This window comes from Leucopleurus acutus (genome assembly GCF_964270905.1).
Source record: "Leucopleurus acutus genome assembly, chromosome: 6".
NCBI lineage: Eukaryota > Metazoa > Chordata > Mammalia > Artiodactyla > Delphinidae > Leucopleurus > Leucopleurus acutus.
In genome coordinates, this window is record NC_139149.1 from 80,256,662 (window position 1) to 80,278,535 (window position 21,874).

At 38.9% G+C, this 21,874-nt stretch overlaps 1 protein-coding gene across 1 annotated transcript in view; it reads right to left on the bottom strand.

Annotated features, from left to right (window-relative positions):
* Window positions 1-21,874, bottom strand: part of LOC309963485 (E3 ubiquitin-protein ligase HECW2-like) — a 278,709-nt gene that overhangs the window by 103,429 nt on the left and 153,406 nt on the right. The window contains exon 2 of the mRNA XM_082841912.1: window positions 7,283-7,609. Within this exon, the coding sequence (XP_082698038.1) occupies window positions 7,283-7,574 (292 nt within the window). The 5' untranslated portion in view covers window positions 7,575-7,609. The remainder of the gene's footprint in view (window positions 1-7,282; window positions 7,610-21,874) is intronic.

The window sequence follows — 21,874 nt, forward strand, 5'->3', positions numbered from 1 at the left end:
GGAAGACCAGACGTTGTTAGCAAGACACATCTACTATGGCAGAGATACCGACTCTCACCAAATAGCCAAGGGCTTCTCCCCATTTCCCAGTCCCCATGCAGTTAGGCAGATCACGAGACTAGTGCTGAACGACGGACTCTGAGCAGAAATGAAATGTGCCACTTTGGGGACAAAGCATTTAAGAGCTGGTAGAAAAGTCTCCAGCTCTCTCTTCCCTCGACACCTGCCCAAAGAGGCCCTATGTTCCAGATGGTGTGATGACAAGATGGTTGAGACTTTAATAATCCAGTATGGCAAAAACCAAGAGGTGGTAAGCCTGAGTCCCTAAAAGACAGTACAAAGCAAGCCCCCATGTTGGATACATAGCATTAGTAATAAATCATCTTTTGTCTGTTAAGCCACTAAGGACTCAGGAGTAGTTAATTACTGTAGCATAATCTGACCTATCCTAACACAACAAGGTAACAAAAAGTAATTTAGAGTTAAGTTGTTCCAAAAAATAATTTCATTTCCAAAGCTACTATTTTCTAAGATAATTTGTTTTTTTAATTTAAAGACATGAGCTAAAACAACACTTCTTTGGCAGTAATCGTGTAAAAATACCCCAAAAAAGAGTTTAAGAACAAATACTCTTAACTGTTTTTGACAGCTCTTCTGGAAACTAAATACCTAACACATAAATTATTTGTTCCATTTGACTGAATTTCAGATTAAACGGCAGCTTTCCTATCACCTTGGAAAGCATGCTGGTTTAGAACCTACATAATACTCATCTTAGAACACTGCATTATTTAGCATTCATATTTTAAGTGCTTTGTATAATTCCTAGAGCTCAATTTCCAAAGAATGGATTTTGTTTTCTGTAAGCAGAAGTAAGCCAGGATATGCCACTTTAATCTGGAAATCCCTTCTTATGGACTCACTCAGTGGGTAAATTCATGCTGCTGCTTTAGACTACCAAGGAGAGGATTTCATTATTATTTACAGTAGCCAACATAAGGATGACAGTTTACAATCAGCAGGCCCTTACAATGAGCCCAGGTACCTTGCTAAGAGCACTGCGTGCATTATCTCATTTAATTCTCATGATAAGGCACTTTCCTTAGTCTTTTTTTTTTTTTTTTAAGATGAGAAACCTGAGGTTTAAAAAGATTACATAATTCTCCCAAGCTAGTAAGTAGATCTGAATTTACTAGTCTGTCTGACTCTAGAGCCTGTCCTCTTAATCACTGATAACCTCAGAATTTCTCAAAGTGTGCTGCGTGTGACAATCCTGGGTGGCCCATAGACACAGTTATTACTAACTGTTAATGTATGTTAGGAAGAAACATAGCTAACACAGCAAGCCTTTCCCAGACCTTACTGCTTAGAACAAGGTCAGGGTACATAACCAGTTTGCTTTCTTTTAATCAGATGGTTTAAAGAAAAAGATTAATAGCACAAGTGATAATCCCAATATTGCAAAAACCAAGAAAGTCCTGAGAAAATAACTAAAGGTTGAAAACCACTGGACTATATTTTTCAACACAGAGGGGAAAACATGAAGACTGGGACACAGGACTCTTAAGTCCCAGCCTTGACTGACTCCAAGTAACTGAATGGTATCACCATTCTGGACCTCAGTTTTTAATCTATAAAACATCAGCTTAAATTTGGAGCTCAAAAATACATGATCCCAATGCCTTGGATAACTACTGCAACTTTATTTTACCATCCAAATGCAAAGAAGTATGAAAAATGTCATACATAAGCCAGGATTTTTTTAAGACAGGGTCAAAGTACAATTGTTCTGCCATCTATCTTTGAAGACACAATCAATGCACAGAACTGAGAGGTATACTCAAAGGATGGTCCAGACAATGCTGATAAATTATTTATCTGTTACCGGTCGATGACAAGATAAGAACCTTGATCCAAAATATGAAATACCTACATCAATAAGCACTTTATTTAGTTTAGATGATCTTTTAATAGCAAGATTTTCTCCATGAAGGAAGCTGTTACACTGATTTACATTCTGGAGAATGTTTCTTATCGAGTTACAGATCAGTAACAAACAGTTCAGAGACCAGCACTGTGAGAAGCACAGGTGTACAGCACAGTGTAAACTTCTAATTTTCATAATGTGCATTTTCCCAGTTCTGTTCAGGTACCTGAAGTTGCCTGCACATAAGAAATGGCAAATTAAGCTTCTTGAAGTGTTTCTCTTTTGAAGAGCCAGAAAAATGAGCACAAGATTAAAGGTTAAGGGGAATTAGATAGTGAGCCTGAAACAAATTTAATATTTTCTGCCTCCACTTTAAAAAGTGTCCACTTGATTTTTCATGGAAAGCTGTTTGTGTTGAGTACCCTAAGGGTTCTTGCACAAGATAAGCATTTGGTTCTTTTTATTTAGACAGCTTAGGAGGAGGCAATGAGTAGCACTATTAAATTTGTGAGGGGTCGATTCTAATTTTAGATACCAACACTAAATTATAAACCTAGTGATTTCTGGAAACCATCTGCAAGGCATTAATTGTTGTAATTTGGAGATTTGGGGCTATAGGTACATTGTGATCATCTCTGGAAATCTCAGGGTGTATATGAGACTTTCTGGAAGGAGAAAATATAATTAGCTTCTGCTTTAAGAACGATGTTCACACTCAAAGTTTCCCCAAATGGTGTTCTGATATTTTCAAACTTTTTTTCTTTATATTCCCAATAGGATCTCTACATTGCTAAACTGCCTAAAGAAAGATGTATGTTTCTGATCCAGAAGGATATGTTTTCCCTCCAGATTAGTAGTGCTAAACGTCATCTGGAACAAGCTGTACAGTGCAAAACGTTATTAGCAGTTAGCGAAGCAAAAACAAATCACACTTCTAGGTAGGAAGAAAACGTAAGCCAAGAGAAATACGATCAAAATGCGGAGTGTGCCAATAAGCCACACCTCTCCAGGCCTACGTTCCACCCACATCCTTCCCCTTTGGGACTTATTTCTATAGAGACCATCTCTCAGTTCCACAAATAAAACTAGACATTGCTAGGAAACAGTCCAGCTTCTCAGGACACAGCTGAAGAGGAGTGGCTGCTTCCTACTAAGAGATATAGAAACCTGAAGCTATTCCCGCTATATGTGCTTCTATGAAACCTATTTCACAGAGCCTGAGAGAGAACTTATTATGCATATTCCTCTTTAGTCATAACAGCCTTAAATTTAGGACGTAACTTGGACCCCAACATTCTTTTCCCCATCTTAGCCCTGCATTTCCTCTTTTCTTTCAGGTCTTCTCTAAATGCATCATCTCACCTATCTTCCCTTCATAGGGCCCAAGAAAATTGTTTTGTACGTTTTCAAATTACTAACTGCTCATTTGAAAGATTCTTCCCATCATGTCACTGATTCATTAAACTCTTGTAAATTTCTGCATGGCTTGGAGTTACAGTGTTCAAATTTTTTATGTCAATTTTTTGTTACTTCTTTTAAAAACAACTGAGTGGTTTTTACCTATATTAAAGCAGCCCAAGCCCTCACCCTGAAGCAGTAACTATGGAAGTAGCCCACTCACTCTTCATCCTGCCTTTAAAAGCAGTTGTGTTCCTCCTTTCCCCTTTCTCATCATAACAGCCACCCCAATGACTCAGTTAGGAATAACTGCTGGTACAAGAAAGCCTCACTAATGATGACTTAAACAGAGGTGAAGATTTTTTTTTTCATGCATAGCAAGAACTTTGGAGTTCCAGTCCAAGCTCTTTCTTCTCTGTAATTCTTGGCTTTTAATTTTCTTGATTGATAACTTATGGTTGCTACATGGATGCCACAACTCAAGATATCACATCCTTTCACCAGAGTCCCAAGTACAAGAGAAAGGGAGGTTTAAAGACTCTCTTCATGAGGCTCTGGTTTTTCATTAGAAAAGGAAGTTTCCCCAAAGTCTTTCCCTTACATATCACTGGCCAGAACTGGGTCACATGTGTACTCCCTGACTACTCACTAGTTGGACTACCACATCAGTTTAGACCCTTCCTGAGTCTGGAGAGGGCCTGCCTGCCCTGAGATCAAGGGCTTGCTGCCCACCCCCTGACCCCATAAGGAAGAAGGGATCAGGAGATGGCTGCCAGCTAAAGACCACAGTGCTGTCACCCGTCCCTCACTGCATGGGATGGCAAAGTCCCCACAGAAGTGAGGCTGTCTCCAGTCCAGAGGTCAGAACAGTCCATCCTAGCCCCAGGAAAGAAATGGATATCTCTGCTTAAACCAAGGTCCCTGTCACTCACTTTGAGGTCCCAGATAGCCAATCTTTCTTTTAAACACAGCTGTGGTTCTGCAACTACATAAATGAGCCATCCTTAATGTTCTAGATGTTAGGACGTGTGCCTTTTAAAGCCATTAACTGTGGAAGACCTGTTAAAACCAACAGCATGCCTGAAAATACCACATACCTCATTCCACCTACATGATACTTTTATTTCTGAATTCTAGTCTCTGTGTTCATCCCATCCCCTTAAGAGGTCTGAGGGTGCCAATTCCTCACACCTTTTCCATGCTAGGGATCTAAAACTATTAGAAAATACACTAAGAAGGAGACAAACATATGGGACTCAAACTATCATTTATTATTTATTCGAGTTCTCTGGAAATGGCTAGATGCAGAAATTAAGTGGAACCTCTTACTGTCTACCCTAAATCAAAAGCAGGGGAGAAATTTCTGCTTCAGGCCATGTTGCAGTAATTAGTTCCAGACTTGCCTTCCTAATGAAGCAACTGTAAAACTAGAAGGCAGTGGTTTTCTGACATTGCACAATAGATTAAAATCCCAAAGTGAAGGGAAACTTATAAGTTGACTCCACGACCACCCAGATCTCAGCTGGGCGACAATTTCCTGGCAGTTCTGATGGGCTAAGGAGGCATCAATCAGAGTTTGGGTCAACTGAAGTGACTAGAATCTCCAGGCAAGGCACTGGAAAGGAAAGAGCTATGGGGGGTGAAGGCCAGAAGTCCACATGGGGATCCCCCATAAGCCCTTGGCTAAGGTCTGGGCTGCACATGTGCAGGGCAAGACTACCAAGGCTTCTCTCCAGAGAGCAGCTGCTACAGGACTGAGAGTGTAGTGGAGTTAAAGAAGTCAAGCAGTGCTGGAGAACACTGGAGTTACAGCTGAGCCAGAGAGAATGGTTAACATTCCAGGCATGCAGCTAAGACATCAGAAATGCCACTACTTAGGAATAAGCACAAAGTCCTAGAGTAAAGCCTAGTAGACCTACTCTCACAAAGCCCCAAACCAAGCCCTAACAAAGTCCATAGAGGAGACCAAACGTGAAGGCTGAATGCCATCAAACTAGAAGTGCTGCATAACTACACTGGGCTTTCCATAGATCCATTCTAACCAAGTGTTACATCATACATAGTAAGCTCAAGGAAATAAATATGCCAACTAGAATAAAAATTAACATTAAAATAAAAAGTATGCCACAGAACTCAGGATTTCTACAGTACAGAATCCTCAATGTCCAGTGTAAAGTAAAAAATTGCTGAATATACAAAGAAACAGGAAAATGGGACTCATGGTCAAGAGAAAAACAGACAATAAAAACGGACCCTTAGATGACCCCCAGAGATATTGGATTTAGCAGAGAATTTAAAGCAGCTGTATTCAAATCAATTCAAAGACCTGAACAAAGATATGGTCTGACAGACTTAAGACATAGGGACTCTCATAAGAGTAATTAAAACTATAAAAAGAGAAATCCATATTCTATCAATGAAAAGTCAAATAACTGAAATTTTAAAATCCATTGGATGGGCCTGACAGGAGAATGAAGATAAAAAAAGAAAAAGTTAGTAAACTTGAAGATAGGTAAGTAGAAATGGTTGAATTTGAATACCAAAGAGATTAAAGAACAATTAACCAGAGCTCAGGATCTTGTAGAACAATATGAAATGATGTAACGAATGTGTAACTGAAGTCTCAGAAAAACAAGAAGAAAGTGAAAATAGATAGAAAAAATATCTGAAAATATAATGGCCAAAATTTTCACAGTTTTCATTACAAACATTTACTTAAAAAACTCAAAGAATCACAACCAGGATAAATAAAAAGAAAATCACACCTAGGTACATAATAGACACACTGCTGAAAACCAAGATAAAGAAAAAAACGTTGAAAGTAGCCAAAAGGGAAAAAAAGAAACACATTTCATATAGGGAAGCAAAAATACAATGAGGATACATAAGAAAGGTACAGAAACAGCTTGAAATAAACTAAAGAAGAATAGCACTTTTCAAAAGAGATTTATATCCTAATTCTATTTTCCTACCTATATCTTTGGACTAATTCCAGATTTAGGACTCTGGCCTATTCTCTAGAAAGTGAAATATAAGATACACCAAGATTTTGTGACTTTGGTCACTTGGGAATAAGATAAACTCTTGTTGTGGAGCACAGGCTCTAGGCACACGGGCTTCAGTAGTTGCAGCACATGGGCTCAGTAGTTGTGGCTAATGAGCTCTGGAGCGCAGGCTCAGTAGTTGTGGCGCATGGGCTTAGTTGCTCCACAGCATGTGGGATCTTCCCGGACCAGGGATCGAACCTGTGTCCGCTGCATTAGCAGGCAGATTCTTAACCATTGTGCCACCAGGGAAGCCCCCTTTTTTTTTTTTTGATTTTTGCTTTCAATTAAAGTAGATACTTATATTTTCTGGAATGTGCTACTCATCGTGCACTCACCTATGAATAACAGATGCAAATCAGCTAAACAGAGCTAGGACACTTTCATTAAAACAAATAGCAACCTATTTCTAAGTCATTTGTTAGGAGAATACGACACTTTCTTTACCTAATTGATCTAGGACACATCAAGGAATTTTGAAATAAAAAGATACTTTAGACTACACGTTGTTCTTAATGTAATTCAACCTTCTGAAAGAGCACATTTTTTCATATCAGTTATCTAAGTCTAAACATCCTTTTCATCGGTTTAAAAATACTAGTAAATGTTAATAGCCACCTCTTTCCAAATGCGGTTATTGATCAAGGGCAAAGTGAAGTTTTAAAAAGAAAATACTGCAGGTTCTGACATTTAATTAAGGTAGAGATATAACCACAGTATTCATATCAGCAAAAGGTATTTGTAATTGTTGACTGCCCCCCGCCCCCGCCCCAAAGAAGAAGAAAAAGTTCCTAGGATCTGGCTGCTTTAAATTATGTGTGTGAATTTCTTCCCAGGAGAAAACACAGAATAATATAATGTCAGAGTGAAATGTATGATCAAGTCACAAGCAAGTCCAGTTCATTTGACTCACCTATGTGATAAAGTCCAATCCAATCACTGGGGTCCACCTCCTCTTTAATGTCCCAGAAGATGATGAGGTTCTGAGCTTGCCCCAGCGTGTACTCATACATGCTGGCAGTCAGGCTGGAGCGGCTCTCAGAAGTCACCAGATCGGTGTCGCTGTTGGCCCGCTGTAGAGTCATATTCTCGGGCATGGAGCTCTGGGCGGCCAGGCTCTGGAGGTTCTCTGGACTCAGTGTGTACCGCATCTGGGGATTTCGACGCCTCACAAAAAGCAGGTGCTCCCGGGCTGAGCTAGCCATCCCGTCTGCCTCTCTGAGGTTGGCTTTAAACGAAGCTGTGAGAGACAAACAAGCACAAAGCATTAGTGCTACAATGCAAGGAATTAAGTTAAAGCTTCCCAGATAAAAAGACTTTATGAGTGTTTGTTAAAGCTTAACCATGCAATAATCTTCTGCTGTCAAAATAAAACCTATTATTCTACTGTCAACTGATGATTGTCAGAAACAACTTCTAGAGACTGAGGTCACAAGACGGCAAAGGCCATCAAACACCTGTGGCCCTCAATTTCACTGGGCACAGCTTCCTCAGAGCAATTAAGAAGGAGACTTCCCTACCATCCCTTTTACGGCTATTCTTTCTCCTTCAGAAATGGCATCCTCCTCTCCTTCACATATTCATTTGCTGATGCAATTAAATTTTAAAATAGCAAGACAGAAAATTTTGAGACATGTTCAACAGAGTTGAAATATACTACTGAGGACAAGTTCTATTTCCTTCCCATAGGAATGAAACTCACTAAACCCTTTTTCAGGAGCTTGCTCAAATGTTACCTCCTCACTTAAATAGAGTTGGCCATCCTGTTTAAAACTGCAATAGCCAAGCATTTCCCATCCCTCCTTCCTGGCTTTACTTTTCTCAAAAGCAATTACTCTGATCTGATGTACCACCACATAGGACCATGCACTTATTTATTTGGTTACTGTGTACTTTCCCCCACAAGAATGTAAGCTTGGGGAAAGAACACTCTTCAATAAAAGGTGATTGGAAAAATTGGGCAACCATGTGCAAAAGAATGAAACTGGACCACTGTCTTACACCATGCACAAAAATCAACTGAAAATGGCTTAAAAACTTGAAATAAAGCTCCGAGAAGAAAATACAGACCAAAAATTCTTTGACATAAATCGTAGCAATATTTTTTTGGTTCTGACTCCTAAGGCAAAGGAAACAAAAGCAAAACTAAACAAATGGGATCTAACTAAACTTAAAAGCCTTTGCACAGCAAAGAAAATCACTGATGAAACAAAAAGACAACCTACTGAATGGAAGAAAAGATTTGTAAATGATATGACTGATAAGGGGTTAATATCCAAAATATATAAACAGCCCATACAACTCAGTATCAAAACAAACCAAACAACCCAATTAAAATATGGGCAGAAGACCTAAACAGACATTTTTCCAAACAAAACATACAGATGACCGACAGGCACATGAAAAAATGCTCAACATCGCTAATCATCGGGGAAACGCAAATCAAAACCACAATGAGGTACTGCCTCACACCTGTCAGAATGGCTTTTATCAAAAAGAAAACAGATAACAAATGTTGGCAAGGATGTGGAGAAAAGGAAAACCCTCCTGCACTGTTGGTGGGAATGTAAATAGGTACAGCCACTATGGAAAACAGTATGGAGGTTCCGTAAAAAACTAAAAATAGAACCAACCACCATATGATACAGCAATTCCACTTCTGGGTATATATCCAAAAGAAATGAAAACAGGATATCAAAGAGGTATCTACACTCCCGTGTTCATTGCCGCATTATTCACAATAGCCAAAATATGTAAACAACCTAAGTGTCCATCAATGAATAAATGGATAAAGAAGACGCAATACATATACATACGATGGAGTATTTTCCAGCCATGAGAATGAAGGAAATCCTGCTCTTTGCAACAACACAGATGAACACTGAAGCATCATGCTAAGTGAAATAAGTCAGAGAAAGACACATACTTTATTATCTCACTTATATGTGGAATCTAAGAAAAAAGTCAAACTCTTAGAAACAGAGAGTAGAAGAGTGGTTGCCAGGGGCTGTGGGATGGCGGGTAATGGGAAGGCTGCTGAAAGGCTACAAACTCTAAATTTTCAGATGAATAAGGTCTGAGGAGCTAACGTAAAACATAAATGACTACAGTTGATAACACCATATTATATAATTGAAATTTGCTAAGGGAATAGAATTTAAGTATTCTCATCAAAAAAAAAAGTGAGGTGATAGATGTGTTCATTAATTAGATGGTGGAAATCCTTGCACAACGTATATGTACATCAAATCACCACAATATAAACTTTAAATATCTTACAATAGTATCAATTATACCTCAATAAAGCTGAAAAAAATAAAAAAGAATGTAAGTTTCACAGATGCATCTGTTTTGTTCACTATTTTATCCCCAGTGTTTCCAACAGTGCCTGGTACACAGTAGGTGTCAATAATTGTTGAATGAAAAGATCACTGAACAGTGAGCATCCTTGTGCTAGATACTCCTTAAGCTCCTAGGAGATACTCCTTACTATCTCCTAGATACTCATGACCTACACCTTGAGTCCCTTTGCTGGGCCTGCCCTTTGCCAAACCTATTTCTACCATCTAGACCCACAGTAAGCTATTTCCTTTGGCTCCCACTTGGCCTCCATCTAAAGGAACAAAGCTTTTCCTGTTCAAACTTAGATCCAGTCCCCTGTTGGTTCACTGAGTCTAGTCCTAAGATATCCATTTTCTTCTCCATTGCCAGGCTCTGACAGAGATTCTTTCTAAGACCTCTGTACTTTACTCTAGCACATTTGAGGTTCCATCTGCCAGTGCCTTTCCTGTCTGTCCATGGATTCACACTCCCTCACCCAGACCCCACAGGCTCTACACAGAATGAATCTGGCTCTCCTCTCACTACCCCTTTCAGGACTACATCATTCACTAATAGGTTTATGGATTTAACATTTACTCTGCATCCCTAGTATGTGCTGGCCTCTTTAATATACTACATCTTTTCAGAAGGCCACTCCTGCAAGGTGTCCTAGAATGTCAACATGAACTTTCATGAAACAAAAAAACTAATCTTGGGCTGAATATTTACATTATAACTAATAATCTTGGATACCAAGTTGGAGGTAAGAAAAGAGGAGGGTTCCCTAATTTCTCCCATCCCCTCATCCATTTCACAAACACTTGGGTGAAGGGGACATTCTACCATTGCTAAGGTCATAGTACTTGCAAATGTATCTATTCAATTAATTTCTGGCATAAAGTTGATCTCATATTTTTAGCATGATCCCTTGAATTAAAAAATCACTGGGATTGGTGGGCAAGATGTCCTGTGTAAAAAGGACAGAAATAAAACGAACAGAGAAACTTAATACTCCTCTTCATAAATTTAGCACTTGCTTCCTTATGTGGTATATGGTAACTCTGACATCATATAACCCATAACTGTTAAACAACCTCATATCCATGAAGTCTAAAATTCAGGTCAACCTTGAATCTTAGGGTTTCATGAAATTTTCATTTTAGTGGATTTCGACAGGCCGTTCTTTGTCTATAAACCCAGAGTGAGTCCAGCACCACATCAGCTTCAGCAAGCACTGTAAATAATTAACTCCTAACATGTTGTAGTCAAATAGAAAATGCAGGTTGGACATAACTAAGCTACTTCCCTGAAAGAAATAGGCCAGAATCTTTACAGCTTTAAGCCACAACAAAAGAACTGAAAATTACTCTGCTCTAGAAAAAAGGGGAAAAAACAGGGATGTACACCAAAGCTGTTTTATTTTTTAATGACCTCTATTTAATCAGAGAGATAGGTAAACACAGTGGATAAGAGAATAAGCTCCAAAGTCTGATTTCTGGGTTTCAGTCATATTTCTACTATTAAGTTGCTCTGTGATCTTGGACAATTTATTTTAACTCTGTGTGCCTTCACCTTCCCATCTGTAAAGTAGGGACATAATAACACCTGGTTCATAGAATTTTGGAGAGAACTAAATGAATCAGTATAGGTACAGCATTTAGAACAGTGCCTGGCATATAATAAGTGCTCAATCATGTTTAGCTATGAATATTATTATGTGACTACATTCTACTTTAATTATATAAAGTAGAACTGGTTTTAATCCCCTTGATCCCTCCACTTACTGGGAGAGTAGGCTATCAGTATCTGCCATTATTCAAAGCACAATCCCAAAAACAGAAAGAAAAAAAGAAAGAAAGAGACTGGTAGGCACTGAGGAAGAGCTATCCTGAAGCCCAAGCCTTAACTCCGTAACAGTGGCCTGACAAAGGCCATTCTCTGGTCCTCTAGCCAGAGATAAGGGTTGGAATTTGACTTTCTCACCATTATTGGCTTCATTCATTCATTCATGCATTCAACAAAATTTTATCGAGCACCTCCCTTGTGAAAGGGAGACACGCAACAGACAGGTCAAAAAATAAGACAGAAATGTGCAAATTTGCTAGTTTAACTGAACCCTGCAAATGAAAACATATGGAGCATCTATTAGTACACATCTGGCATAAAGCTACAAAGTATACTAAACAGAAAAGGGAGTGAGGTTTTCTTTCAAATTCTTTCTTTTCTTTCCCTAAGGCATGTAATTTACTCTATAGGAACTTGACTCTGGGGGGAAAAGACAAATACACATATGAAAAAATTCAATCCTGTACTAATGACACTTCATGTATATGTACAATTTGTCCCCACAAGTATGTGATGGAGATAATAAACGCTCATGAGGCATCAGGAAGTGACAGTAATATTTATAAAGTGTTTTACATTTTTCAAAGCATTTTCACTTCTATCATCTCAAGTGAGACCCAGAATATTATGAATTAAATTTGAGAGATGCCATCATCTCTGTTTTCAGATGAGAAAACTGAGGATCTGTGAGGCAAAAGGTTAGCTGAAGGAGATAAAAACACTTCGGAAGTGGTTATATATTTGAGGTAAGTCTTAAAGGGTTAGAGGAGAAGAAGAAATATATGAAGAAATGAATGCATTCTAATTGGAAGGATGGATATGGAGAAGCAACCAAGGATGAGAATATGAGAGGGAAGAAACAAAATAGAAAACAGAGGCTCTGCAGAATCCTGGGAAAATGATGGGAATCCTGCAAAGGAACCAAGCAGAAGCCCAGGGAGAGAGGCAGGTCTTAATACTGCCACTGAAGACATATGGTGAGCCCAGACCTGACTCAAAACATACTGATGCCCCATGAGGTTAAACCCACCCAAGGTCGCAGAGCTGGTAAGTGACAAGGGTAAAAATCAAGATAAAATAGGAGAGAGAGAAACACACAGACACACGAAAGAGTGAGAAAGAGAGAGAGAGAGAGACAGGAACGGGGAAGAGGGAAGGGAAGGGGGGAGAAGGTGGGGAGGGGAGAAAGGGAGGGAGAGGGAGAGAAACATGTCTTGAAAGTCAAGGAGAGATTCTGAGGGAGAGCCTCAGATGTTGCAACTAACGACTGAAAAGTTACCATAGCACCTGAAAACTAGGAGGACATCCTTGGCCTTAGGAAAACCTTTTACATGGAGTGGTAAAAGCCAGACTGTTGAGGTTTGAGGAAGGAGGCTGGAAAGGTAAATGGAGGTAAAGAGTACAGACTCTTCTTCAAAAGGCTGGACTGTAAAGGGAAGGAGAACACGTGGTAGAGGGTGATGTGTACTGAGACAGGGTTGGGTGTGTTTGCTTGTTGTTTTTCAGCCTGAGAGAGACTTTTGCATGTTTATAATACTAGCATAGGGTCACTAAAAGCTCAGGAAATATCTGCTGAATGAATGAATAAATGAAAATTGAGAGAAAGGGCCAGTGAAGAGGAGAGGCTGAAGATGTAGGAAAGAGAGGAGATATATGATGGAGCAAGATGACTGAGGAGGAACAAAAGCTGGAATACACAGGACAGGAAGAGGATTAGTCTAAACCAGCACTGCCCAATAGAAATATGATGCAACCCACTTATGTAATTTTAAACTTTCTAGGAGCCACATTAAAAATGTGAACATTTTAATCATAACATATTTCATTTAACTCAATATATCCAAACTATTATTTCAACGTTAATGTAAATTATTATTAATGAGACATTTTGCATTCTTTTTTTTTTTTTTTGTAGTAAGGTGTTTAAAGCCAACACATATTTTATACTTAAAGCACATTTCAGTTCAGACTAACCACATCTCAAGAGCTTGAGAGCTTCATGTGGCAGGTGGCTCCTGGTCTGGACAGTACAGATCTAAACCACGGGAATGCTCCCAGCTTCCAAGACAATCTGCTTCCTTTTCAACCTTATCCCACCAGAAAGGCCCTCAATGTAGCTAAGAGGAAAACATCATTAACTAGCTGACAATAATGTGTGAATAACCAAGAATTCCTTAATCCTTCCCAAGGGTTCTTTCCATGCATTTTAGCATGAAGATGCTTTTTTTTCCATTATAGTTTGTTACAAGATATTGAATATAGTTCCCTGTGCTATACAGTAAATCATTGTTGTTTATTTTATATATGGTAGTATTCATATGTTAATCCCATACTCCCAATTTATCCCTCCACCTCCTTCCCCTTGGGTAACCATAAATTTGTTTTCTATGTCTGTAAGTCTGTTTCTGTTTTGTAAATAAGTCCATCTGTACTATTTTTTAGATTCCACATATAAGTGCTATCATATAATATTTGTCTTTCTCATGAAGATGCTTTTTGAGCCAAATCTCTACTTGGTATATGAAGACACCCAGTCTGGGGTAGAGAATTTTCTGGGGATAGATTTGAGGACGGGGAGGGTAACAAGTCCCAGAAACTCTTTTGGTATCTTTTAGTTTCTTTTCTTCAACCTTGAAACTACACAGTCTTCAAAAGCAGGAACAGTGCTCCAGTGGAGCTTACGTATAACAGGGGAAGAGATGAAGTGGGGAAGTGATCGGGTTATCTGTATATTTCTTTAGCAAACACTCACGCGGCGCTTACTCTTTCTAAGTGATTTACAAATATATACAGGTTACCTGTAAGTCTTCTGTGTTTACCTAAGTAACTGCATATACTTAAACTTCACCCTGTCTCAATATATTCAGCTATTAAACGGAGGTAACTTTAATGTAACATGCAAGGCCATTTGCAAGGATTAGGAAAATCGTAAGTGAGAGTTATTTTTTAAAGTAACTACTGTTATTTTAATAAACAAATAATATAGTTCTGAACTAATTAATGCAATTAATGCCTGAGGTAGCTCTCCAGGCCTAAGAGTCTGGGGAGAGGAACTAAGACTTAGAAGACAGTTAACAGAAATCAAATGCTAAAGACCATCTTTACACATGAAAACTCACTGTGAACTCTGCCTAGTGTTGGATGACCCCCATACTTAGGAAAGAAAGGGAAAACAGTTCATGCTCCCTTACCTTCCTATTCAACATGGCTCCTGGCTCCCAGAGCCCAGAAATCAGCTACATTAGGATACACAGGCCTTCGAGTTATAGCTTAGGAACTCATCCACAGCTCTTAAAGAATTGTTTCCACATAAAAAAAAAATTAATTCCAACTTCCAAACCACCCCACTTTAAAGGAACTTTTAGAGCCTACCACTCACAAGCCGGTCACTGCATGTAGTGAGATGTGAGACTAGAGAGAGAAGAGAAGATTAGAAGAAATTTGGGCACAGAATGTTAAGTAATTCACTTGGAACCTCACCAATGAGCAGGGAGCCATTCCAGGCTCTTGAGCAGAAGAGTCAAAATAGGAAATTTAAGCATGGGAAACTTAATCTGAAAGCTCACGTGGGGCTGATTGTAAGAGGAGAAAACAGAGGTGGGGGAACCAGTTAGAAGCTAACTGATTAGTTAAGACATCCGCCACTGAGTGCTGAAGAGCGGATTCAGCAACACAGGAAGGAAGTATATCAATCAGGAATATTTCAAAGAAAGAACCCGAAGACTTGGTGGCATATTGAATACAGGGGATAAAAGGAAGGAAGAAATTAAGACTCAATTCTGGATTTTCAATCTACGTGACAACAGAATCCCAGAAACATTAATAAGGCTGAGAAAATCAATACTACATTGGGTGAGTTTAAAATAAATGCAATGTATCCAAGTAACTATATCCCAAAGACTCTCGCGAAGGTGGGCCCCAATTGCTGGTTATTATGAGGCCAGGGATAAAACAAATACTCAAATGCAAGTTTCTGCTTACTAATGGGCTTAGAATTTATTAGTTAAAATTGACTATGCCGAAGTATCTCTAAAAGGCTCAACTCAGTGTTGAAAAACCTCACTCAGATGTTTTACTTTACATAACTTAGATCAATGGAAAAGAAGTAAAATCAGAATGCTGAGACTGTGATGAGAGACTACTTCCAAAACTGCTTTGGAAAACTTCATTTTTCCCTTGCAATATAAGTAATGTATTTTTTAAGAGTTCATATTTCCGTAATAAATTAAGATCAAACCCCATGCAAAAATGAATTTGCAAAGTTGCATAAAAACTTTAACAATCAAGCCACTCTATCTTCAGCTAAAATTTGAGTTTATAACTACCTTATTCAATGCAATGTTCTCACATGGGAAAATGAGGGCTACTCCAACAACAAGGAACGACTGCTTCACATTTTCTACTGATATCTAAGAATTCTTCCCTTGTGTCCTGGTTTCATATCTATGCCTTCTGCAATAAGAAAGGCAAATTTTCTTCAGAATAGTATCTATGTTCTTCTGAAAAGCTTTAGTAGACAAAGCTGATGGTAAGGGAAACTGATTAATACTCACCAAATTTATTAAAAAGAAAGCTAGTCCTTTAAAGCTCCTTAAACAATCCACCCACGGTGAGCCTCTGCTGAGGCTATATATCCCATTCCCAAAGGACACAATTTAACACGATGTAGCACTCCTTTAAAAAAGAAAAAAACCCTACCACTTCTACTTATGATTAGGTCGGTACTAACCTGCTCTCTCAGGTAACAGACATCTGCTTAAATGACAACCAAAAACAAAATCACTTTTCCTCCAGAGGTCAAGAGAGATATAATTACTAAGCAAATTGCAAAATACTTTAGTATACAATTTCATTTCCAAAAGCAGCAGATTTTGTTTAGAAGATACAGACAGAAGCAGATGACAAATACATTAAACAAGTGTTTTTATTTAAAATATTTTTGCTAAGGAGTCTGGAGGTGAAACCTCACCTGAAGGGCAAGTACTGAAAACATTCATTATGAAAAGATTTGTACAAAAGCGAGAGAGAGGCATGGACATATATACACTACCAAACGTAAGGTAGATAGCTAGTGGGAAGCAGCCGCATAGCACAGGGATATCAGCTTGGTGCTTTGTGACCGCCTGGAGGGGTGGGATAGGGAGGGTGGGAGGGAGGGAGACACAAGAGGGAAGAGATATGGGAGCATATGTATATGTATAACTGATTCACTTTGTTATAAAGCAGAAACTAACACACCATTGTAAAGCAATTATACCCCAATAAAGATGTTAAAAAAAAAAGAAAATGCAAAATTGGAAATTAAAAAAAAAAGATTTGTACAGAATGGAAATGCACCCTCATATTTTAATTTCCTAGATTGGACATTGAAAAATAAAACCAATAATAATAACTAACATCCTTGTTTAACCCTTCAAATTCCCAAAAAAACACCACATGCATACACACACATGCACACACCTGTTCAACTACACTGTACTTCAAACTCCATTTGTGTTTTACTATATAAATAAGGAAAGCAAAGGTGGGATTATATTTATGTCTAGAGACACTAAAGAAAATATAATATGTCTGCAATAAGCAGAGATGTGAGACCTCTGGGAAGAGAAAGCAGCGAGCCATCAGACCCCGCAAGCCAGCTGTCACCTGAGATGAATAAAGTTATCACCAAATTCTCAACTAAGACCCCTTCCCAGTGGCTTTTCACTGTGCCTTCTTGCTAAGAGAAAGCATACTCATTACTCACTGTTTATCATACATAGTCATAACCCAATGCTTAGCTTACTCGGCAAGAGTGTGCTAGGAAAATGATTAAGATCAGAAAAATCCCTCCTATTCGACCTACCAATAAATGATTTCAGGGCATTCAACAGAGAGCCTGCAGTGACTGAAGCTGCCCCTCACTTCCTCTTTCCAGGTGGAAAAGTATCAGAAAAATGTAATTTTCCCTCCAGCCTGCTGCCCTTTAGGAAAAGGCTCTTCTCCCCACAATTTTCTCAAATGATATGTTATGATCCACAACATAATAATAGCCCACCTGTAAACTTGTAAAACGGATGGACACAGATAGAAAGAATTTTAAGTTTCAAAAGTTGTTAATTTTAAAGACTGAGTCCAACAAAGCTTTCAAGCTGTTGATTAGCTTGAATCATAATTGACTGAATATGCAGCCAGACAAATATGAGAAAATAATTAAGATTTGGTTTAACTCTTCTGAATTCTTTAAACGTGATAAGGCTTTCAATTCAATTACTTAATTAAACTTTTCTTTTGCAGATGTGAATAGATAATTCACAAAAGGAAAAATTTAAATCACTAATAATTATATGTTAAAAATTAAAACAAAACTTAGATATAATTTTCTATGCACCAAAAGATCAACTCTGAAAAATAACAGTACTCAGAAGTGAAGGTGCAGTGAGACAGAAACTCATGCTGCTGACAGGATGGTTTTGCAAAGCTCGCTGGGCGTGCCCTTGGAGAAGAAAAGGCATCTAGACCAAAACTGAAGGCAGTGGGGGACAAGTGAGTCCTCAAAAGAAGCAAGTCAGTTGTTACTAGAAGAAGAGGAAATGAATGCTGGACAAACATAAAGGAAAAAGAAAAAATGGCAGACCGTTATACACGTAATTAGAGAAGAATTTAGGATAGAGTGTGTGGGAAGAATCAAGACAACATCTTTATCTCAACAGTCAAGGAGAGAATGGAATGGGCCCTCACTGGCATTGGCATAGATACCAATTTTTTAAAACTTGATCTACACTCTTAAAATGCTATTAAATTAAGAACAGCAAAACCATTTCAAGAATCATTTTTAAACATTATGCCAGATATGGAAATCAAAATTTCGTATATTTTCAATACCTGTTTAAAATTCCAACATATTTTTCAGTAAATACACATGAAGTTCCATGATCTGTCCAAGGATTGATAAAAAGAAATGAAAAACTCTTTTATGTCGAGCATTCTTGGTGGTTTCCTTGCCTAGCAGCAAATAGTGATGGTTTGTGCAGGAGAAGTAGAATCGATTCATTTTAGAGTAATCTCTTTTCAAAGATATTCAACTTTTACTCCCTGTACAGCCTTAGGGGAAAAGATGTCTTTTTTCTCTTGTGTGGAACACATCCCAAGACATTAACTTCCGCTAAAGCTGAAGATAATTACCAATTGTTGGTAAATGGAATTCGGATATTTAAGAACTCTGCATTACTTTGAGGTGGTTGGAGCACATTTGTGTGGAAAAGTCTTTCTTGCAAAGCAAACCGCATAAGCTTCTAGCTGTGGATTGTCAAAAGCTGCTAAAAAAGATGACTAACTGTATTTATATACAATTGCTTATTCCATAAAACACCAGAGGTTATAACTACAAACACTATTAATTGTGGCCAGAGGTTATAACTACAAACACTATTAATTGTGTTCTGTGGGGTACTCTATACCCCACAGAACACTCCCCTCTTTTCCATTCCCGTTGCCACAACGGCACTAAGTCTAATCCACGTCATATCGTATCTAGGCCATCACTTCTTTATTATTTATTTATTTATTTGGCTGCACCGGGTCTTAGCTGTGGCACACGGGATCTTTGTTGCAGACTGAGGGATCTTTAGTTGCAGCGTACAGGATCTTTTTTTTTTTTTTTTTTAAGTTGCAGCATGCAGGATCTTTTAGTTGCAGCATGCGGGATCTAGTTCCCTGACCAGGGATCGAACACGGACCCTGTGCACTGGGAGCGTGGAGTCTTAACCACTGGACCACTAGGGAAGTCCCAGGCCATCACTTCTTAAAAGGCCTCTCTGATCCTTATGTTTTCCCCCAGACAACCCATCTACTCTCCTCCTATAGCACTTTTTCAATGACAACGCTCCCAATCAAGTAAAATACATAATTAAAGGGCCACGATGGTAGTGAACAAAGGGGCAGGGGTGGGACCTGGTTTAGGCAGGGTGAGTAGGCAGGCCTCTCACAGGTAGTGACATATAAATTGATAAGTTGAGACCTGAAGTTAGCAGGCAGTTGCATAGTCCAGGTGAAAGGTGAAGATGGCCTGGATTTGCATGGTGGTTCTGGGGGTCAGGGTGGTTTTTTAGTGTATTTCTTTATACTTCCTTAAACAAACCCAAAGTTCTATACAAACTTTCTCAATAGAAGGCTATCTATCTGCTCCCCATGAAAATGCTTAGCGCGCCCAGCATTGCTCATGCCATCCTCTCTACTTCCTGCACCCACTCCACCTTCAAGGTCTAACGACCACTCTCTTCTTGAAGAACAGCCAGCCAGAGGCAACATTCCCATGACTGAATTCCAGTGGCCTTTTTGATATCATTCATATCACGTGTAATTCACAACGCTTTATAGTCTAATTATAAAGATTCGTGTCTTCTCTTGCCAGAGTATAAACTCTTCGAGAAAATTACTGTTTCTCTTATATGTTATATTCTCCATAAAATAGTAAGTTTTCGGTAAATATTTTTCAAATAAATGAATGGATGGGGTTGACTCCTACTAATCAGAAAATAAGAATGTAAAAGGACTAAATCAACAGTATGAATACATGTTGCATTTTCTTTAGAATTAGCCACATTAGCCATCCAAAAAGATTTACTGAGTAAAGTACCTACTTTGTGCTGAAAAGCACAAGTCCCTTGTTATAGTATAGAAAGAAATATAAATCAACCTGCAAGAAAGAAATAGAGAACAATTGCCTTCTATACTATAAGGTGTAAGTGCAAAAGTCACTTACACCTTAAGTGCAAAGAGCTCACTGCCAGGAATGATCAGCAGGGGCTGGAGTGTTTAAGAAAAGCCTAATGAGGGGCTTCCCTGGTGGCGCAATGGTTGAGAGTCCGCCTGCCAATGCAGGGGACACGGGTTCGTGCCCCGGTCCGGGAGGATCCCACATGCCGCGGAGCGGCTGGGCCCGTGAGCCATGGCCGCTGGGCCTGCGCGTCTGGAGCCTGTGCTCCGCAACGGGAGAGGCCACAACAGTCAGAGGCCTGCGTACCACAAAAAAAAAAAAAAAAAGCCTAATGAGAAAAACTGAGCTGGACCTTGAAAGATATGAGGAGGCCTTTGAAATACGGCATGAATTTTAGGCCAAAGAAAGAATGTGATTAAAAAGTAAGGAAAATAGAGAGAAAAAAAAGTAAGGAACGATAGCAATTAGCTTCCACTACCTTCACTCTGGTCCAAGCCACTGTCATATGTCGTCTGAATAAATAATCATCTACATCCCTGCTTCCATCCTTGATTTCTTACTGTCTATTCTCAACATAGCAACCAGAGTGATTCTCTTCAAATGTAAGTCAGAACATGTTGCTCTCCACCCCAAACCCTACAGTGGCATCCGTTTCAGTCAGAATGAAAGCCAAAACCCTTACGCTAGTCTGTAAGGCCCCACACAATCTGGTCTCTGGTGCTCTCTGACCTCATCTACCACTACGGCCACCCATGCTCATGTGACCCTAGTGCCACTGCTGCTCCTCGAAGGCACCAGCCACACTAGCACAGGAGCCTTTGCATCTGCTATTTCTTTTGCCAAGGAAGCTCTTCAGGCAGAAGACCTGAACAGACATTTTCCAAATAAGACATACAGAGGCACATGAAAAGATGCTCAATATTGCTAATCATCAGGGAAACACAAATCAAAACCACAATGAGATATCACCTCACACCTGTCAGAACAGCTATCACCAAAAACACCACAAATAACAAATGTTGGCTAGAGTGTGAAGAAAACGGAACCCTCCTGCACTGTTGGTGGGAATGCAAATCGGTGCACCCACTATGGAAAATAGTATGGAGGTTCCTCAAAAAACTAAAAACAGAACTACCATATGATCCAGCAATTCCACTGCTGAGTATATATCCAAAGAAAAAGAAAACACTAATTCAAAAAGATACATGCACCCCAATGTTCACACCAACATTATTTACAATAGCCAAGATATGGAAGTAATCTAAGTGTCCAACAACCGATGAATGGATAAAGGAAACGTGATATATATACATAAATATGTATGTGTGTGTATATATATATATGTATGTATGTGTGTGTGTGTGTGTGTGTGTGTGTGTGGAATATTACTCAGCCATAAAAAAGAATGAAATTTTGCCATTTGCAACAACATGGATGAACCGTGATGGTATTATGCTTAGCGAAATAAGTCAGACAGAAAAAGACAAATACTGTATGATATCACTTATAGGTGAAATCTAAAAAATGAAACAAATGAAAGATTATAACAAAACAGAAACAGACTTACAGATATAGAGAACAAACCAGTTGTTATCAGTGGAGTGAGGGAGAGGGAAGGGGCAATACAGGGTAGGGGATTCA